Genomic DNA, 21,399 nt, shown 5'->3' on the forward strand with positions numbered 1-21,399 from the left:
TTCCAGCATCCGCAGTATTTTGCTATCGTAAAAGGATTAGGTCAGTTCAGTACTTTGTGGGTCTCCAACCATCGAGGAGATCTAGCTGTCTGGTGGGACAATACAATCTGGAACGGTTTTGTAATTTTCCCGAGGCGCCTCGATGAGATTGTCCTTTCCAACCACCGACGTCACACCAACAGTGGGCCGCGGGAGAGTGGCTCAGAGGTCTTATAACACGACACTCACGGCGATACAGTTGTTTGTCGGGACAATTTTCTTCTTACACGTGAACATCTTTTTCAGCTCCGCCCTGAAGCGGTCGTGCAGCCAGGCGTAGAGGAAAGGATTGCAGCAAGCAGAGGTCATCGCAAAACAGTGGCACAGGAGCTGGATCAGGTTGAAGTAGTCCTTGTTGATTAGGCTAATGTCGATATCTCGGATGATATTGAAGACGTGAAGAGGGAGCCAACAAGCGCCGAACGCAGCCACCAGCAGCACCAACAGCCTAAATATCTTCTTGCGTTTCACCTTCTCCCATCTCTCTTGGTTGTGCGTGGCGTTGCCGGGGACCACACGGTTCTTGAGTTTGAGGGTGATGCGGAGGTAGGACAAGGAGACGGCAGAAAGCGGGAGGATGTAGGTTATGATGAGGGTGCTGTAGGCGTAAGCCAGGTGCTCCTTCTCCATTCTCATCCAGAACTCCTCACAGATGGTCAGGTCTTCGTCCTGGAATTCTATGTGGTACGTGTGAGCAAGCGCAGGAGCTGCCAGAGCACAGGACATGAGCCAGACACCGGCCAAGATATACGTGCAGGTCCCGATGGAGATACGCTTCTTTAGCGGATGCACTGTGGCATAATATCTGTTGGAACAAGTGAGAAGAACCATTCAATAATCACAATGGCTATTCGCCTTCTCATTGCTCTAAATAAACTTCAGTCAAACCATCTGTTTCTAATCTAACTGAATAGGGAGAGTGGCCCGTCCCTCATAGTGTCAGCCATGGCTCAATTGCTAGCACCCTCGCCGCCTCTGAGGCAGCAGGTTGTGGGTTCAAGTCCCACTCCAGGGACTCGAGCATAAAAACCGAGGCTGATGCTCTAGTGCAGTGCTGAGGGAGTGCTGCACTGTCGGAGGTGCCGTCTTTCAGATGAGACGTTAAACTGAGGCCCTCGTCTGCTCTCTCAAGTGGATGTAAAAGATCACATGGCATTATTTCGAAGAAGAGTTAACCCTGGTGTCTTGGCCAATATTTATCCCTCAATCAACATCACTAAAACAGATTATCTGGTCATTATTGCATTGCTGTTTGTGGGAGCTTGCTGTGCACAAATTGGCTGCCACGTTTCCTACATTACAACAGGGGCTCCATTTCAAAAAGTACTTCATTGGTTGTAAAGTGCTTTGGGAGGTCCGGTGGTCATGAAAGGCGCTATAGAAATGCAAGTCTTTCATAGCTCTATGGCGAACACTGTTTATTGTGTCAGTGAACAATCTAGACCAGAAAGCTCCCAGGTGCAAACCCTGGCCTGTGCTGAGCTGGTGGTAGGACTGCACTGCAATTGGTCTCAATGCCCCAGGCCAGAAACGTGAAAATGGCAGCAAGTGTTCCCATTCCAGGAGAGGTATTCACTCACATTGGCCGATGACTGACTTGGCCTTGTTGTGATGCCATCTTCTCCTGAGACTCGCTGTCTCATAAAGAACAGCTAATTGGGTGAGGCACTGCGCGAAGTCCCTGCCCATGGACAGTGGGGAGGGGGAAAGAGATTTTTTAACAAGCCAGAGTATTCCTAGATTCCAAGGCTGTGGACAGGCTGGTGCAATGTGTTAGAGCTCCAATACACTGTCGCAGGATGTACCTTGCGTGCCTTGTCTTCGCTGGATGGGTGAGTTAGGATCTCCAACATAGCAATCAAGGGGACATTGGTGATATTTTTATACTTTACCACAGGGAAGTAGAGAAAATCAAAAGATGTCCGTCACTCAACCCACTGCCTCTTAATGGCCTGTCCATGATTGGCCCTTTCAGAGCTGTTGGGGAAGGCTGGACCGCCCGTGCCTAGACTGGGGAATGGTGCATAGTGCAGGACAGTTGAAAAAGGGCAGAGAAGTGTACATTTTACATTTTTATCTCTGTCACTTTCCAATTTCCCCTCCTCCCCCGGTTCTTTGTTGAGCACGTTCCACTGAATGAAGCTGGACAGTGACCTGGAACAATGAGGGACCTCACAGCCGGATCCGATCCTGGCTACGTGTCCCTGCTTCCTGCTGGGGTCCCTGGAGAGTCACCAGCAGTGGGAACGTCACACGACTTTCCCTTCACAAACTTGGAAAATAATCTTTTTAAAGAAGTTGTAAAACTCATAAACAAAAGCTGCCATATTGGTCAGACTATTTTGGATTATTCCAATGAAGTTCAGAGTCAACCACATTGGTGTGGGACTGGAGTCACATATCGGCCAGACCAGGTAAGGATGGCAGATTTCCTTCCCTAAAGGACATTAGTGAACCAGCTGGGTTTTTGCATCAATCCAACAATCATGGTCACTTTTACTGAGACCAGCTTTTTATTTCCAGATTAAAATTCTCAAAATGCCATGGTGGGATTTGAAGTCACACTCTCAGGTTTATTAGCCCAGGTCTCTGGATTACTAGTTCATTAACATAACCACTACATTCCTGAACCCCTATAAATCCAGAATCTCAAGAGCGGTGGGCAATATTCCCTCTAATTTTTTGGGGGGGCTGTGCGGCCCATTCAAAATTGCGTGCATTTGCAGTTTTTCCATTTAAATCCGGTGAGCTGGCTCCGCGGGACCTCCAGAGCACTGCGCGGCTTAAAGGGAACATTGGTGGTGGGTGGGTTTTCAGTTAATCTGTGAACTTTTACCCTGGTTTGATCAATGACAGACCAAAATTATCTCTTTTTAATAGAGTTTCGGATAGTCACAGCAGGAAGAAGAAAAATACTTATTCACTGACAACATAATTATATGCCAACAATCACCAGCGCACAGCAAAGCAATAAGTATTATTAGTGACATAAAACGTAATGTGTACTGCGAATTTCGATTTGAGCCATCAATCCCTCTCTGCATCTATGCAGGGGTGAAACTTCCTCCAATTTAAGTACACTTGACTGAGGATTCTGTAATTCAGCCAAAACAACCGTCAAACATTCAGCTGTAAATCTACATTTTGCATGTCGTAGTTACAGAGCAGGCCAAAGACCCAGTGAGCACCTGCTGTGATTCGTTCTGGGAAGTGGGCAACACTGGCAAGACAGCATTTATTGGGCTGTCCCCAGTTGTCCTGTGAAGGCCCTTCTCCTTCGACCACTGCAGAGAAACACATGGGTTGATCTGTTTTTTGGCAGTGTTGGCCGAGGGAGGAATGTTGACCCGGATACCTCCTTGCTCTTCTTTGAATCGTGCAATGGGATCCTTTACGCGCACCTGAACAGGCAGACGGGGGGCCTCGGTTTGACATTTTATCCAAACAATGAAACATCCAACATTGCAGCACTCCTTCAAAACTGGACTGAAATTTCAGGCTAGACTGTGTGCCTAATCTGTCGTGGGGCTTGAACCCATGACCTTCTGATTCAGAGGCATGGGTGCTACCAGCTGAACCAAGCTGACTAAAGAGAAGACTGTAAATATTATAGGCGATAGTAAATGGGGATTTGCTAGTTGTTCAAAATCATGAAGGGTGACGCAATAAAACTCACTACGCACTTGGTTTGAGTATAAAGCAAGGCTTTAATCAACTTGTTTCAGAACATGGAGCTCTAGTTGTACTTCACTAGTTCCTTGTCTTACAAAATGTCCCTGGATAGCTGGGACCACGCCCGAGTATTTATACTCCTTGGACGGCGCCACCAGCTGGCCGTCCAGCGTTATTTCATGAGTAGTTTCTTGATGATGATGAGATTTATAACAAAGGGTTTTAATAAGAAGAAGCTGTTTCCAGTGGCAGGAGGGTCGGTAACCAGAGGACACAGATTTAAGGTAATTGGCAAAAGAACCAGAAACATAGAAACACAGAAGATAGGAGCAGGAGTAGGCCATTCGGCCCCTCGAGCCTGCTCCGCCATTTAATGAGATCATGGCTGATCATCCAAATTCAGTACCCTGTCCCTGCCTTCTCCCCATATCCCTTGATCCCTTTAGCCTTAAGAAATATATCTAACTCCTTCTTGAATATATTTAATGAATTGGCCTCAACTGCCTTCTGTGGTAGAGAATTCCAGAGGTTCACCACTCTCTGGGTGAAGAAATTCCTCCTCATCTCTGTCCTAAATGGCTTACCCCTTATCTTTAGACTGTGACCCCTGGTTCTGGACTCCCCCGCCATTGGGAACATGAGGTGGAGATGAGGAGAATTCTATTTAACGCAGCGAGTTGTTGTGATCTGGAATGCGCTGCCTGAAAGGGCGGTGGAAACAGATTCAATAATAACTGTCAAAAGGGAATTGGATAAATACTCGAAGGGGAAAATTTTGCAGGGCTGTGGGGGAAGAGCGGGGGAGTGGGACTAATTGGCGAGCTCTTTCTAAGAGCTGGCACAGGCGCGGTGGGCCGAATGGCCTCCTTCTGTGCTGCATCATGTTATGATTCTATGTGGGGATGGTAAGACGAGCCAATATCTCGATTAAGGGGGCAGTATTTGTGGATCGATGAGCTTCTTCCATCACAGCTGCCAGAAGTACCTCCAAGACATCCCTTCCTCTTCTATTCTGAGTTATAAAAGATGTAATAGCAGAGCACTTGGAAAACAGTGACAGGATCGGACAAAGTCAACATGAATTTACAAAAGGTAAATCGTGCTTGACTAATCTACTGGAATTTTTTGAGGATGTAACTGGTAGAATAGATAAGAGAGAACCAATGGATGTGGTGTATTTGGACTTTCAGAAGGCTTTCGATAAGGTCCCGCATAAGAGATTAGCGGGTAAAGTTAAGGCACATGGGATTGGGGGCAAGGTACTGACCTGGATAGAGAACTCGTTGGCAGACAGGAAGCAAAGAGTTGGAATAAATGGGTCTTTTTCCGAGTGGCAGGCAGTGACTAGTGGGGTACCACAGGAATTGGTCCTAGGACCCCAGCTATTCACAATATATATTAATGATCTAGACAAGGGAACTAGATGTAATATCTCCAAGTTTGCAGATGACACAAAGCTGGGTGGGCGTGTGTGCTGTGAGGAGGATGCAGAGAAACTCCAGTATGATTTGGACAGGTTGGGTGACTGGGCAGATGCATGGCAGATGCAGTATAATGTGGATAAATGCGAGGTTATCCACTTTGGTGGCAAAAACAGGAAGGCAGATTATTATCTGAATGGCAATAGATTGGGAGAAGGGGAAGTGCAACGAGACCTGGGTGTCCTTGTGCACCAGTCGCTGAAGGTAAGCATGCAGGTGCAGCAGGCGGTTAAGAAGGCAAATGGTATGTTGGCCTTCGTAGCAAGAGGATTTGAGTACAGGAACAAGGATGTCTTGCTGCAGTTGTACAGGGCCTTGGTGAGACCACACCTTGAGTATTGTGTGCAGTTTTGGTCGCCTTATCTGAGGAAGGATGTTCTTGCCATGGAGGGAGTGCAGCGAAGATTCACCAGACTGATACCTGGGATGGCAGGAATGACGTATGAGGAGAGATTGGGTCGATTGGGCTTATACTCGCTGGAGTTTAGAAGAATGAGAGGGGATCTCATTGAAACTTATAAAATTCTAACAGGACTAGACAGACTAGATGCAGGAAGGATGTTCCCAATGGCGGGGGTGTCCAGAACCAGGGGTCACAGTCTAAAGATAAGGGGTAAACCATTTAGGACAGAGATGAGGAAGAATTTCTTCACCCAGAGAGTGGTGAACCTGTGGAATTCTCTACCACAGAAGGCAGTTGAGGCTAATTCATTAAATATATTCAAGAAGGAGTTAGATATATTTCTTAAGGCTAAAGGGATCAAGGGATATGGGGAGAAGGCAGGGACAGTGTACTACATAAGAACATAATAAGAAGTAGGAGCAGGAGTAGGCCATACGGCCCCTCGGGCCTGCTCCGCCATTCAATAGGATCATGGCTGATCCGAACCTAGACTCACGTCCACTTCCCTGCCCGCTCCCCGTAACCCCTAATTCCCTTATCAGCTAGGAAACTGTCTATCTCCGTTTTAAATTTATTTAATGTCGCAGCTTCCACAGCTCTCTGAGGTAGCAAATTCCATAGATTTACTACCCTCTGAGTGAAGAAGTTTCTCCTCATCTCAGTTTTGAAAGGGCAGCCCCTTATTCTAAGATTATGCCCCCATCAGTGGAAACATCCTCACCGCATCCACCCGATCAAGCCCCCTCACAATCTTATATGTTTCGATAAGATCGCCTCTCATTCTTCTGAATTCCAATGAGTAGAGGCCCAACCTACTCAACCTTTCCTCATAAGTCAACCCCCTCATCTCCAGAATCAACCGAGTGAACATTCTCTGAACTGCCTCGAGAGCAAGTATATCTTTTCTTAAATATGGAAACCAAAACTGCACGCAGTATTCCAGGTGTGGCCTCACCAGTACCCTGTATAACTGAAGCAAGACTTCCCTGCTTTTATACTCCATCCCCCTTGCAATAAAAGCCAAGATTCCATTGGCCTTCCTGATCACCTGCTGTACCTGCATACTAACCTTCTGTGTTTCATGCACCAGGACCCCCAGATCCCTTTGTACTGTAGCACTTTGCAGTTTCTCTCCATTTAGATAATAACTTGCTCTTTGATTTTTTCTGCCAAAGTGCATAACCTCACACTTTCCAACATTATATTCCATCTGCCAAATTTCTGCCCACTCACTTAGCCTGTCTATGTCCTATGAGGTTTTTTATGTCCTCTGAGTTTGGATGATCAGCCATGATCTCATTGAATGGCGGAGCAGGCTCGAGGGGCCGAATGGCCTACTCCTGCTCCTATCTTCTATGTTTCTATGTTTCTATGAGTGAGATCATGTTCTCTCCTCGGGAGCTGAAGCTCGACAGAACACCCCATATCTTTTCACGGCTCTAACATGTCAGACACCAGCTCCTCGCATCCTTAAAATATAATCGCACAAAGGATCCTGTAAGTGTGACAAGAAACTGAGAGCCAAGCTGTTCATCACAGCTTAGATAGCTTTGCCTGGGGAATTCCATTAAGCACTGCAGAATATTAATATAAATGGATTTCAAAGGTCCATTATGTGCCTTCATTTTAATCATTACAATGCATGCAAGGACATTTTGTCAGACAAATGCTTGCGGGCGCCTGTTCGTTGACAGAGGTGGGAGTGATGGGAGGAGGTTAATTCTGCAGAAACACTTACATGATACTGGCAGCTATCCGTGAAGGTTAAGGCAGAATCTCTCCAATACCATGAGCTGTGCGAGTGCAGTTTGAGCGGTCAAGCAGATGGATACCTTCCAACCCAAGGAGTGTTTGAGGGTGAAGACTCACTGCCTGCCAATGGGAAGAGTAGCCAGCTGGGGATTCAGCACTGCCCGTGGCCCTCAGATGCTTTGGCTTGTCAAAAACCCTTCTGCGTTTAATTCTCTCTGTGTGTTCATTATAACGCAAGCTAAATTTCCGTACATTCCCGCCTGTGTTATTTTTACTCAGCTGTTCACTCATGGGAAGATAGGAAGGAATATAGCAACAGGAGGAGGCCATTCAGCCCCTCAAGCCTGTTCTGCCATTCAATCAGATCATAGCTGATCTGTAACTTAACTCCAGTAATACATCACTAAAACAGATTATCTGGTCATTATCACATTGCTGTTTGTGGGAGCTTGCTGTGCGCAAATTGGCTGCCGCGTTTCCCACATTACAACAGTGACTTCTTCTTCTTAGGCTGTCCCTCGGAACCGAGGCTGGCTTGGTTCCACACAAAAAATGAACATCCTCGGGATGTCCCATAGCTGATGAGTCCAATGCGGGTCCTATAGCCTCTGTCACAGGAGGGGCAGACAGTGGTTGAAGGGGCAGGTGGGTGGGGTGCTTGGGTTGACGTGTGCTCCTTTCGCTGTTTGCGCTTGGCTTCCGCTTGCTCCCAGCGAAGAGACTCGAGGGGCTGGATTTTCATTGAGGAGGCGGGTAGGAGGCGGGACTACAACTTTTGGGGTTGTAGTCCCGCCTCCATCGAGTTGTGGCCAACCCACGCGATTTTGACTTGATTGACCTTGTTGAGCCCGCCCAGTGGGCTCAGCAGGCCAATTAAGGGCCACCCGGCAACAGGTGACGTCACAGATTGACATTTCATCTGTCAAGACCTTTTGACAGATGAAATATCAGTGTGTGACAGCTGTTTGAAGCTGTCAAACACTGACAATCTGCACTCCAGGTTAATTCCTTCCTCTCAGGATGATTTAGAGATCTCCCCGGAACAGAAAGCTGAATGCTGCAACTTTTGACAGCTCGCGGCCATTCTGCTTTCTGTGCCGGTGAGATGAGGGACTCCCGAGACCTGAAGGAAGGAAGGCTGTAAAGGTAAGTAAAGGTTAGTAGAACTTCTTTAAACACTTTACACAGACCAAACAGACTTACCTCTGCACTCATGCACCCATCCCTCACCTGAACACCGGACATCTCGACTCCTCCAAGCCCTTCATCCCGACGGCCCGCCTCGCTAACTTGCCGTGGTTTGGAGCCGTCGGGAATCCCACATTTCAACAATGAAAATAGGGATTAGGCTAAAAACTGCCTGTTAACTACCTGTTAACAGGCAGTTAATTGGCACTAATCCCCTTCCCGCCTCGGGGAGGCGGGTCCCAGTGCGGGGCGGGTACCCGCCTCCTTTGAAACTGGCATGGAGGCGGTTTGGGGGCGGGATGGGTTCGTGCCTCCCGATTTCGGGATTTTTAACCTTCCACGCGCTTCCAATCCCGCCTCCACAGCCCAATGAAAATCCTGCCCGAGGTGTTTGGTGCCTTCCCGGATACTTCTCCTCCACTTTGTGCGGTCTTGGGCCAGGGATTCCCAGGTGTCAGTGGGGATGTTGCACTTTTTCAAGGAGGCTTTGAGGGTGTCCTTGAAGCGAATCCTCTGCCCACCTGGGGCTCTCTTGCTGTGTCGGAGCTCCGAGTAGAGCGCTTGTTTTGGGAGTCTCGTATTGGCAATGCGGACGATGTGACCCGTCTTATCAGTGACTACATTTCAAAAAGTACTTCATTGGCTGTAAAGCGCTATGGGACATCCAGAGGTCATGAAAGGCGCTATCAGGTTATAAGGTCTACAGGAAGTATAGGGAATCTGGTAGAGGAGTAGCATTAGTGATTAAGGATGAAATTACTTCTATGATAAGAGATGATATAACAAGAGGTAAGCAGGCAATGGAGACTTTATGGGTAGAATTCAGAAATAGAAAAGGGTTTAAGACTGTAGTGGGAGTTGTGTATAGGCCCCCTGCCATGTTCCCTCTAACTTTGTTTGGCGCCGTGCGGCCTCTTTAAGGGGCTGCGCAGGCCATTCAAAATACCACACATGCTTACAGGGAATATTGGCTCCTTGATAGCAGCTGTAAAGTGGCAGAATGTATGAATGCAGAGATTAGCATGTAGCAAAGGCAGAGTGGTCTTACTGGGGGATTTTAACTTCCATATAGATCGGGATAAGCAGAAGTGCTCATGTCAGAAAGGTAACGAATTTCTTGAGTGTGTCCGGGATGGTTTTTCTACAACAATGTGCCCGAGAGGCCACAAGGGGGCATGCCATATTAGATTTAGTAATGAGTTGTAGGTATTCGGGTTCACCTAAGTAGGTATTGGACGAATGCCTACTAAATAATCGAGTTCGACTTCAGGAGAACAATCAAGAAGTTCTTTAATGCAGGAAACAGATGAAATGCAGCGACAATATAGATGGATGCAGGAGAGCCAGTAAGTAGGTCTTAACCCAGCGGGGACGCCACGAGGACTGAGTCCGCAGTCCTGTGGATTGCGTGATGACGTCATCACGCTCGGCCGCGTTTTCCCACGCTTGTGTGGTCACGTGACCGCGTCGTGACGTCAGCGCGTTTGCCCGCGCTTGGGCGGTCACGTGACCCGCGTCGTGACGTCGGCACGTCTACCCGGCACCATAGCTGGCCGTTGCGGCCGAAGTCGCGGGAGCGGGAGGCCGAACCGGGCCGGCGGCCATCGCGGGTGCGGGAGGCCAAACTGGGCCGGCGGCCACCGCAGGAGCGGGAGGCCAAGCTGTGCCGGCGGCTGTCGCGGGAGTGGAAGGCCGAGCTGGGCCGGCTCGCATCTAGGTAAGTCACGTGACACACGACGTGACGTCAGTGCGTTAGTACGCGTTCTTAAAGGGGCAATGGCCCGAACAGGTAAGCAATATATATATACATAGTTAAGTTAAAGGGAGTTATTTATGTATTATATAAGTAAGGGACACCCGGTGGTACCGCCACAGAGTCAGATTTAGTTAACAGCCTAATTGCTCGTGAACATTTACCCAATAGCGATCATAACATGATCGAGATCAACGCAACGTTTGAAAGGGAGAAACGCGAAACAGCTACTAAGATTCTAGATTTAGGTAAGGCCGACTTCAACAGGATGAGACAGAGACTGTCCACAGTAAACTGGGCATATCTGTTAATGGGTAAAATGACAGAAGATCAGTGGGAGGTGATTCAAAAAATAATTTAAGGTGATACAGAACCAGTTTATACCCCTGAGGGGCAAGAGCTCTCCTTGCCAAAAAAGACAGTCATGGATGATGTGATAAATCCATGTAGTGAGACAAGGACTCGAAGAGGCGAGGTATTAGGATTAATAAGAGTACTTTATTAAACGACTGCGAAACAACCAGACAGGCTTGCATCCAGGCATTGCACCTTTGCTGACCTTGACAGGAAGCAAACCTCTGACCTTAGCAGCAGCATTGGCTACAGCACCACCTGGTGGATAACCTTAATCATAACATCCCAGATTACTACAGATGACTAAAGAGGTAAGGGACAGCATAAAACTAAAACAATAAGCATACAAAAATGCAAAAAATAGATCAGATCCTGGCAAGTGGGAAAGATACAAAGAACAGTAAAAGGTCACGAAACAGATAGAAAGAGCTACAAAAAGGGATTATGAAAAGAAACTTGCAAGGGATATCGAAATCAACACAAAAAACTTTTACAATTATATTAGGAAAAAGTAAGAGTAATGTGGGCCCCTTAAAAACTGAAAGCAGTGATATTATAATGAAAATAAGGAAATGGCGAACATGTTAAATCATTACTTTGCATCAGTGTTTACAGTAGAGGAAGAGGATAGCATGTTGGACATCCCAAGGAAACTAATTGACATGAATCGGTCATTCATTAAGGAAAGACTTATGAAATAATACTGAGCAGCCTACGGGTGACGCTGTCCAGGGAGAGTATAAATACTCGGGCACGGGACCAGCTTGCGCAGGACATTCTTAACAGGAACTAGTGAAAGACACAACTGGACCTCCATGGTGTAAAACAGTTGATTAAAGCTTTGTTTAACGCTCAGACCAAGTGCCTGGTAGTTTCCTTACGTCACTCATATTGAATCAGGGACAGGGAATCAATAAAATTAATGTAAGCAAAATAACAGTAATGAAGACAATAATGGCACTAAAGAGCGACAAATCCCCAGGACCAGATGGTTTCCATTCCGGGATTTTAAAGGAAGGAGGTGAGCACATTGCAAATGCCCTAACTATGATCTTCCAACGTTTTCTCAATTCAGGAACCGTTCCTTTAGAATGGAAAATTGCATGTCACTCCGCTATTTAAGAATGGCGAGAGAGGGAAACCAGGAAATTATAGACCGGTTAGCCTAACATCTGTTGTCAGGAATTACTAGAGTCTATAATTGAGGATAGAGTGACTGAACACCTTGAAAATTTTTAGCTGATCAGAGAGAGCCAGCGTGGATTTGTAAAGGGCAGGTCATACCTGACCAACCTGATTACATTTTTTGAGGAGGTGACTAAAGTAGTGGACAGGGGAATGTCTATGGATGTTATTTATATGGACTTCCAGAAGGCATTCGACAAAGTTCCTCATAAGAGACTGTTAACTAAGGTTGAAGCTCATGGAATTGAGGGTAAATTATTGACCTGGTTAGGAAATTGGCTGAGCGGCAGGAGACAGGCAGGAGGGATAATGGGCAGTTACTCAAATTGGCAGGATGTGACTAGTGGCGTCCCACAGGAATCTGTGTTGGGGCCTCAACCATTCACAGTATTTATTAACGACTTAGATGACAGGATAGAGAGCCACATATCTAAGTTTACTGATGACACAAAGATGGAACGAGACCTGGGTGTCTTTTTGCAGCAGTCGCTGAAGGTAAGCATGCAGGTGCAGCAGGTGGTTAAGAAGGCAAATGGTATGTTGGCCTTCATACCGAGAGGATTTGAGTACAGGAACAAGGATGTCTTGCTGCAGTTGTACAGGGCCTTGGTGAGACCACACCTTGAGTATTGTGTGTAGTTTTGGTTGCCTTATCTGAGGAAGGATGTTCTTGCCATGGAGAGAGTGCAGCGAAGATTCACCAGACTGATACCTGGGATGGCAGGAATGACGTATGAAGGGAGATTGGGTCGATTAGGCTTATATTCGCCAGAGTTTAGAAGAATGAGAGGGGATCTCATTGAAACTTATAAAATTCTAACAGGATTAGACTGACTAGATGCAGGAAGGCTGTTCCCGATGGTCGGGGAGTCCAGAATCAGGGGTCACAGTCTAAGGATAAGGGGTAGGCCATTTAGGACTGAGATGAGGAGGAATTTCTTCATCCAGAGAGTGGTGATCCTGTGGAATTCTCTACCACAGAAGACAATTGAGGCTAATTCATTAAATATATTCAAGAAGGAGTTGGATATATTTCTTAAGACTAAAGGGATCAAGGGATATGGGGAGAAAGCAGGGACAGGGTACTGAATTTGGATGATCAGCCATGATCTCATTAAATGGCGGAGCAGGCTCGAGGGGCCAAATGGCCTACTCCCGCTCCTATCTTCTATGTTTCTATGGAAGCATAAAATTACAAAGAGATATTAATAGATTAAACGAATGGGCAAAACTGTGGCAAATGGTTTTTAATATAGGCAAGTGTGAGGTTATCCACTTTGGACCTAAAAGGATAGATCAGAGTACTTTCTAAATGGTGAAAAGCGAGAAACAGTGAAGGTCCAAAGAGACTTGGGGGGGTGGGGGGGGGGGGTTCATGTACATAGATCATTAAATGTCATCGACAGGTAAAGAAAATAATCAAAAAGGCTAATGGGATGCTGGCCTTTATATCTAGAGGACTAGAATATAAGGGGGTAGAAGTTATGCTGCAGCTGTACAAAACCCTGGTTAGACCGCACCTGGAGTATTGTGAACAGTTCTGGGAACCACACCTTAGGAAGGATATATTGGCCTTGGAGGGAGTGTAGTGTAGATTTACTAGAATGATACCTGAACTCCAAGGGTTAAATTATGAGGAGAGATTACACAAACTAGGGTTGTATTCTCTGGAATTTAGAAGATTAAGGGGTGATTTGATCGAAGTTTTCAAGAAATTAATGGGAACAGATAGGGTAGATAGAGAGGAACTATTTCTGCTGGTTGGGGATTCTCGGAGTAGGGGGCATAGTCTAAAAATTAGAGCCAGGCCTTTCAGGAGTGAAGTTTGGAACTCTTCCGCAAACGGCAATTGATACTAGATCAATGGTTAATTTTCCTGGGACTAGGGACAGGGTCACTGGCAAGGCTTGAGAAGCTAAGCAGAGCCAGGCCTGGTTAGTACCTGGAGGGGTGACCATCAGGGAAGACCAGGTGCAGAAGGTCACGGAAGGAGCCCCAAGGAGGGGCGGTTGGTGAGGAGGTCACGGAAGGAGCCCCGGGAGGGGCGGCTGGTGAGCAGGCCCGGGCGTTGGGCTGAAGATTGTCGGACAGGAGGAATGGTGGAAATGGAATGGCAGCGCGCACAGACGCAGCGGCTTTGCTTCTCCCAGGACGGTGCTATTTATGTTTAATGCTAATGTTATTTGTACTGGACTCATGGGAGCTTGCAAGATCACATTTCGTTGTTCATGTACTTGTGCATTGTACAATGACAATAAAGTTGAATTATTATTATTATTATTATTATTTTAAGTCTGAGATTGATAGGTTTCTGTTAACCAGGGGTATTAAGGGATATGGGCCAAAGGCCGGTACAGGGAGTTAGGATACAGATCAGCCACAATCTCATTGAATGACGGAAGAGGCTCGAGGGGCTGAATGGCCTCCTCCTGTTCCTATAAAGATGCAAGTTACATAAGAACATAAAAACATAAGAAATAGGAGCAGGAGTAGGCCAATCGGCCCCTCAAGCCTGCTCCGCCATTCAATAAGATCATGGCTGATCTGATCCTAGCCGCCAATCTACTATCACAGAACCATCTCCTGAATCTAATAGCATTAGACACACGAACTAGGAGCAGGATCAGGCTACACGGCCCCTGGGCCCGCTCCGCTACCCACAGGGCCATGTCCGATCCGAACCTAGACTCATGTCCAAATTCCTGCCCGCTCCCCGTAACCCTTAATTCCCTTTATTTCTAGGAAACTGTCTATTTCTGTTTTAAATTTATGTAATGATGTAGCTTCTACAGCTTTTGGGGCAGCATATTCCATGGACCTACCACCCTCTGAGTGAAGTAGTTCCTCCTCATCTCAGTTTTGAAAGAGCAGCCCCTTATTCTAAGACTATGCCCCTTAGTTCTAGTTTCACCCATCATCGGGAACATCCTCCCCGCATCCACCCAATCCAACCCCTTCACAATCTTATATGTTTCAATAAGATCGCCTCTCATTCTTCTGAACTCCAATGAGTAGAGTCCCAATCTACTCAACCTCTCCTCATATGTCCATCCCCTCATCCCCGGGATTAACCGAGTGAACCTTCTTTGTACTGACTCGAGAGCAAGTATGTCTTTTCTTAAGTATGGACACTAAAACTGTATGCAGTATTCCAGGTGTGGTCTCACCAATACCTTGTACAACTGAAGCAATACCTCCCTATTTTTATATTCTATCCCCCTAGCAATGAAAGCCAACATTCCATTGGCCTTCTTAATCACTTGCTGCACCTGCATACTAACCTTTTGAGTTTCGTGCACCAGGACCCCCAGATCCCTTTGTACTTCAGTACTTTCCAGTTTCTTGCCATTAAGATAATAACTTGCTCTACGATTTTTCCTGCCAAAGTGCATAACCTCACACTTTCCAGTATTGTATTCCATCTGCCAAATCTCTGCCCACTTACTTAGCCTGTCTATGTCCCCTTGCAGGTTTTTTATGTCCTCCTCACTCACTACTTTCCCCCCCATCTTAGTATCATCTGCAAACTTTGATATGTTACACTCGGTACCCTCCTCCAAATCGTTAATATAGATTGTAAAGAGTTGGGGACCCAGCACTGACCCCTGCGGAACACCACTAGTTACTGATTGCCAGTCTGAGAATGAACCATTTATCCCAACTCTCTGCCTTCTGTTAGATAGCCAATCCTCTATCCATGCCAGAATATTACCCCCAATCCCGTGATTTTTTATCTTAAGCAATAATCTTTTGTGTGGCACCTTGTCAAATGCCTTTTGGAAGTCTAAATACACTACGTCCACTGGTTCCCCTTTATCCACCCTATATGTTACTTCCTCAAAGAACTCCAGCAAATTTGTCAAACATGACTTCCCCTTCATAAAACCATGCTGACTTTGTCCTATTAAATTATGATTATCCAAATGTCCTGTTACTGTCTCCTTAATAATGGACTCCAAAATTTTACTTACCACAGATGTTAGGCTAACCGGTCTATAGTTTCCAGCCTTCTGTCTACTGCCCTTTTTAAATAAGGGTGTTACATTAGCAGTTTTCCAGTCTGCCGGGACCTTTGCCGAGTCCAGGGAGTTTTGGAAAATTATTACCAATGCATCCACAATCCCTACCGCCACTTCCCTCAAGACCCTAGGATGTAAGCCATCCGGTCCAGGTGATTTATCCGCCTTGAGTCCCATTATTTTACCGAGTACCACTTCCTTAGTGATTTTGATCGTGTTTAGCTCCTCCCCCCCTATAGCCCCCTGTTTGTCCAGTGTTGGGATATTCTTAGTGTCCTCTACTGTGAAGACTGATACAAAATATTCATTCAGTGTTTTTGCCATCTCCATATTTCCCACCATTAATTTCCCGGTCTCATCCTCTAAAGGACCAACATTTACTTTAGCCACCCTTTTTCTTTTTATATAACTATAAAAACTCTTACTATCTGTTTTTATATTTTTTGCTAATTTACTTTCATAATCTATCTTCCCTTTCTTAATCAATCTTTTTGTTATTTTTTGCTGTCTTTTAAAGTTTTCCCAATCCTCTATCCTCCCACTAGATTTGGCTACCTTATATGCCCTTGTTTTTAGTCGAATACTATCCTTAATTTCTTTACTTAGCCATGGATGGCTGTCTATTCTTTTACACCCTTTTCTTCTCAGTGGAATATATATTTTTTGGAAGTTGTAAAATAACTCCTTAAATGTACACCACTGATCATGTATCGTGTTACCCTTTAATCTATTTTCCCAATCCACTCTACTCAATTCCGCTCTCATACCTTCATAGTCTCCTTTATTCAAGCTTAGCATGCTTGTTTGAGATCCAACCTTCTCACCCTCTAATTGAATATGGAATTCAACCATGTTATGGTCACTCATTCCAAGGGGATCCTTTACTAGGACATTTTTAATTAATCCTGTCTTGTTACACAGGACCAGATCTAAGGTTGCTTGCCCCCTGGTCGGTTCAGTTACATACTGCTCAAGAAACCCATCCCTAATACACTCAATGAACTCATCCTCAAGGCAGCCCTGCCCAATTTGATTTGTCCAATTAATATGATAGTTAAAATCCCCCATAATTATAGATGTTCCCTTATTACAAGCCTCAACTATTTCCTGATTGATACTCCGTCCAACAGAGTTGCAACTGTTCGGAGGCCTATAGACTACGCCCACTAGTGTTTTTTTCCCCTTATTATTCCTTATCTCCACCCAAACTGTTTCATTATCCTGATCTTTTGACCCAATATCATTTCTCTGTATTACAGTGATTCCTTCCTTTATTAACATAGCCACCCCACCTCCCCTTCCTTCCTGCCTGTCCTTCCTGATCGTTAAATAACCTGGTATGTTTAATTCCCAGGCATTGTCACCCTGCAGCCATGTTTCTGTAATGGCCACAAGATCATACCCATATGTAGTTATTTGTGCCATTAACTCGTCTATTTTGTTACAAATGCTACGTGCATTCAGATAGAGAACTTTCAAATATGTTTTGTGACACTTAGTTCCTGCTTTTGCCCTTTTTATTACTTTACCTTTTACTCCATACCTTCTGCCCCTTCCTGACACGCTCTGGTTTTTAATTTCCCCACTGCTACCTAAGTCTATGACCTTCTCTGTTGTCATTTTTATTATTTGCTCTCTGGGAACCTCCCCCCCACTAGTTAGTTTAAAGCCCTCTCTACAGCCCTAGTTATATGATCCACCAGGACTCTAGTCCCAGCACTGGCCAAGTGAAGCCCGTCCCAACGGAACAGCTCCCTCCTGCCCCAGTACTGGTGCCAGTGTCCCAGGAAGCAAAACCCATTTCTCCCACACCAGTCTTTGAGCCACACATTTAGCTCTCTAATTTTATTTGTCCTAGCCAAATTCGCTCGTGGCTCAGGTAATAATCACAGAATCACAGAATCACAGAAACCCCACAGTGCAGATAGAGGCCATTTCGGCCCATCGAGCCTGCACCGACACATATCCCACCCGATCTCCGTAACCCCTACACCAACACATATCCCACCCTATCCTTGTAACCCCACGTATTTAATCCCCCTAACACTAAGGGTCAATTTATCATAGCCAATCAACCTAACCCGCACATCTTTGGACTGTGGGAGGAAACCGGAGCACCCGGAGAAAACCCATGCAAACACGGGGAGAATGTGCAAACTCCACACAGACAGTCGCCCGAGGCCGGATTCGAACCCGGGTCTCTGGCGCTGTGAGGCAACAGTGCTAACCACTATGCCACCGTAATCCAGAGATTATTACCCTTGAGGTTCTGTTTTTTAATTTGACCCCTAGCTGCTCATACTCCTTTAACAGAACCGGCTTCCTAGTCCTATCTACGTCGTTTGTACCAACATGGACCACGACAACTGGATCCACCCCCTCCCACTGCAAGTTTCTTTCCAGCCCAGAGGAGATGTCCTTAACCCTGGCACCGGGTAGGCAACACAGCCTTCGGGACTCTCGCTCTCGTCTGCAGAGAACTCTATCTATCCCCCTAATAATACTATCCCCTACCACTACAACATTTCTATTTACTCCCCCCTCTTGAATGGCCCCCCGTTCCACGGTGCTGTGGCCAGGTTGCTCATCCTCCCTGCAGTCCCTGCTCCTGTCCCCACAGGGAGTAAGAACCTCAAACCTGTTGGTCAAGAGCAAGGGCTGCGGCTCCACCAGCTCTACCTCCTGGATCCCCGTACCTGCCTCACTCGTAGTCACACTGTCCTGTCCCTGACCATGGGCTACATCTGAATTACTTAACTCCATAGGTGTGACCACCTCCTGATACACAGAGTCCAGGTACGTCTCCCCCTCCCTGATGTGTCGCAGTGTCTGAAGCTCAGACTCCAGCTCATCAACACGGAGCTGGAGTTCCTGTAGCAGCAGACACTTGTCACAGACGTAATCACCGTGAGCCTCAATGGGGTTCACTGGCTCCCACATCTCGCAACAGTAGCACATCACCTGCTCCATTCTATGTAATTAATTAAATTTTTTATTGTTAGTTATGGACACCCTCTGCCCGATTTTAGATGCTAGTATCCCCTTTAATTAATTGGATTTAAATTAAATCAATCCCTCTAGTTACACCAGTTAAATGGTTTACCAACAGTCACTCTGCACCAGAAAGGCCTTATTAACTACAACCCACAGAGTTAAAGTTTGAAAAGAGCACCTAACACCCCACTTACCCTAACTCACACTTACCCAAACTCACAGCACTCTCTGCTGACCTTGCACTCAGTGCTTGCTCGCACTAGCAATGGTCTTTTTATACTGTTTGTTTGTTTACAGCCAAATGAGTCACCCCTGCTGATTGGTTAGAAAACTGGTTTTCACTGCCTGCTGTGCCAATTTACTCCTACTGCAGTGTAACCTTGTTTTACTCTTCTTAAACCAACAGAATCCCAAATACTTAACTTTTCCCCTTTACTTAAACTGCTTAAGTAATCTTATCAAGAATGATTTAAAGAGAAATAACAATTAAAGAACTCTCACACTTACCCAAACTCACAGCACTCTCTGCTGACCTCGCACTCAGTGCTTGCTCACACTAGCAATGGTCTTTTTATACTGTTTGTTTGTTTACAAGTTCTTTCTTTCTTGTCATGGTTGAATAGCCTGATGGTACTTACAATTGCACAATAAAGATTAGCCACTTTTACACTTTGTACCGGAGTGCTTACGGAGCTGTAACCTAGCAGGACGGTGAGATGGCAAGATAATCAGACGGGCAACGTTCCCCTTAAGCTGTGCGGCCGCACCGCGGTCTGGAGGTCCCCAATTAGGCCACTCACTGGCTTGTAAATGGGATAAAAACGCACATGCGTGGAAATTTGATCGGACCACTTAAAGGGATCGCGCATCCAAATAAAAATTAGAGGGAACAAATAATTTCAGAAAAGTCAGCAAAAGCCGGTCAGGACTTATCAGAAATTCAAGGGCTTATGACATAAGAAAGAAAGACTTGCATTTCTATAGCGCCTTTCACGACCATCAGACATCCCAAAGTGCTTTATAGCCAATGAAGTACTTTTTTTTGAAGAGTAGTCACTGTTGTAATGTGGGAAACACAGCAGCCAATTTGCACACAGCAAGCTCCCACAAACAGCAATGTGATAATGACCAGATCATCTGTTTTAGTGGTGTTGATTGAGGGATAAATATTGGCCAGGACACCAGGGATAACTCCCCTGCTCTTCTTCGAAATAGTGCCATGGGATCTTTTACGTCCACCTGAGAGAGCAGACAGGACCTCGGTTTAACGTCTCATCCAACAGACGGCACCTCTGACAGTGCAGCACTCCCTCAGCATTGCGAGAGTCAGCCTAGATTTTTGTGCTCAAGTCTCTGGAGTGGGACTTGAACCCACGACCTTCTTGACCCAGAGATGAGGGTGTTACCCACTGAGCCACAGCTGACACAGACAAAGAATGGCAGCTGGTGATACTTTACCCTCGCCTCCGTCTTCATCAAGGCACAGGACAAGAAAACAATAAAAACATTTCTACTTTAGTTTTTTTTTTAAATCTCGATTACCTGTCGACGGCGATGGCTGTCAGGGTGAAGACGGACACGTACACTGTAACCGGCTGCATCAGGAACACAAAGTAACACATGAACTTGCCGAAGATCCATCCTCGCGGGTGGAAGGCGTAGGCCAGCGTGAAAGGCACGCAAGTGGCGCACATCAGCATGTCGGAGAAGGCCAGGTTGCCAATGAAGAAATTGGTGACATTGTGCATCTTTCTGGTCTTGCAGATGACGTAGAGGAGCAGATAGTTTCCGAAGATCCCTATGAAGACCACCAGCACGTAGCAGGGGATGATGAGGGGCTTGAACGACTGAATCAACTCAACTCCAGTGAACTGGGAGGAGCTGTTGGCATTGTCCATTAGCTCAATCTGATAGGCCGTGGTGTTTCCTGGATACAGGCTCCAGCTTTCGGTGGATATGGATAGCATTCTGCTCCTTCCTGGCCTGACACCCGCACCTGGCTAGATTTAGCTCACGACAATTTCTGTACAAGAATCGGCTTTCTATGTAATATGCCTTTCTTTTTGTAATAAGTTTTATAGTTCTGTTGCCACAGATGAATGTTCTGTTGAATATTTACATCTGACCAGCCTTGCTCTTTTGCCTTTGTCTTTCTTCTCAGTTTCTGGAACTTTCTTAATGTTAAATGTCCTTTGCAATTTTACAACAGTTTCCCAATTTAAACAGAACAGTCAATAATGTCAAATCGCGTCGGTGTGAATCAGTCGCTTCTACAGATTTCCTTTCCCCTTGTCTCTGAATATCCTCCGACTGCTTCTCTCCTCCCTGTACTGAAGGCTTCCTCCCTCTGCTGCCTGTGTCCCTCTCCCTGCCTTTATTTGGGTGACATGGAAAAAAAACAGCCGAATCCTTTCAGACTCCTGCAGAAACAAAAACAGAATAAATGGCCCATCAAAGTTAGCGGGAGGAACAGTTTTCGAATGGGTTAAATCATCATCAACAGGGCTGATTAGCTGGGCTTTGTAATTAACGTTGAAATTAGATGGTCAGGAGGTGGTT

The 21,399-nt window shown here is 46.0% G+C and overlaps 1 protein-coding gene across 1 annotated transcript; it reads right to left on the reverse strand.

The window, feature by feature from the left end:
- Window positions 1-210: 210 nt before the first annotated feature.
- Window positions 211-20,807, reverse strand: LOC147098044 (prolactin-releasing peptide receptor-like). The gene is made up of 2 exons (XM_085970808.1): window positions 20,383-20,807; window positions 211-844 (listed from the first exon to the last, which is right to left on the reverse strand). Exons 1-2 carry the CDS (start codon window positions 20,805-20,807, stop codon window positions 211-213), a joined length of 1,059 nt encoding a protein of 352 aa, XP_085826934.1.
- Between the last annotated feature and the right edge of the window lie 592 nt (window positions 20,808-21,399).

The sequence above is a fragment of the Somniosus microcephalus genome, chromosome 30, assembly GCF_052327205.1.
Source record: "Somniosus microcephalus isolate GS21.2 chromosome 30, FLI_Smic_1.0, whole genome shotgun sequence".
Taxonomy (NCBI): domain Eukaryota; kingdom Metazoa; phylum Chordata; class Chondrichthyes; order Squaliformes; family Somniosidae; genus Somniosus; species Somniosus microcephalus.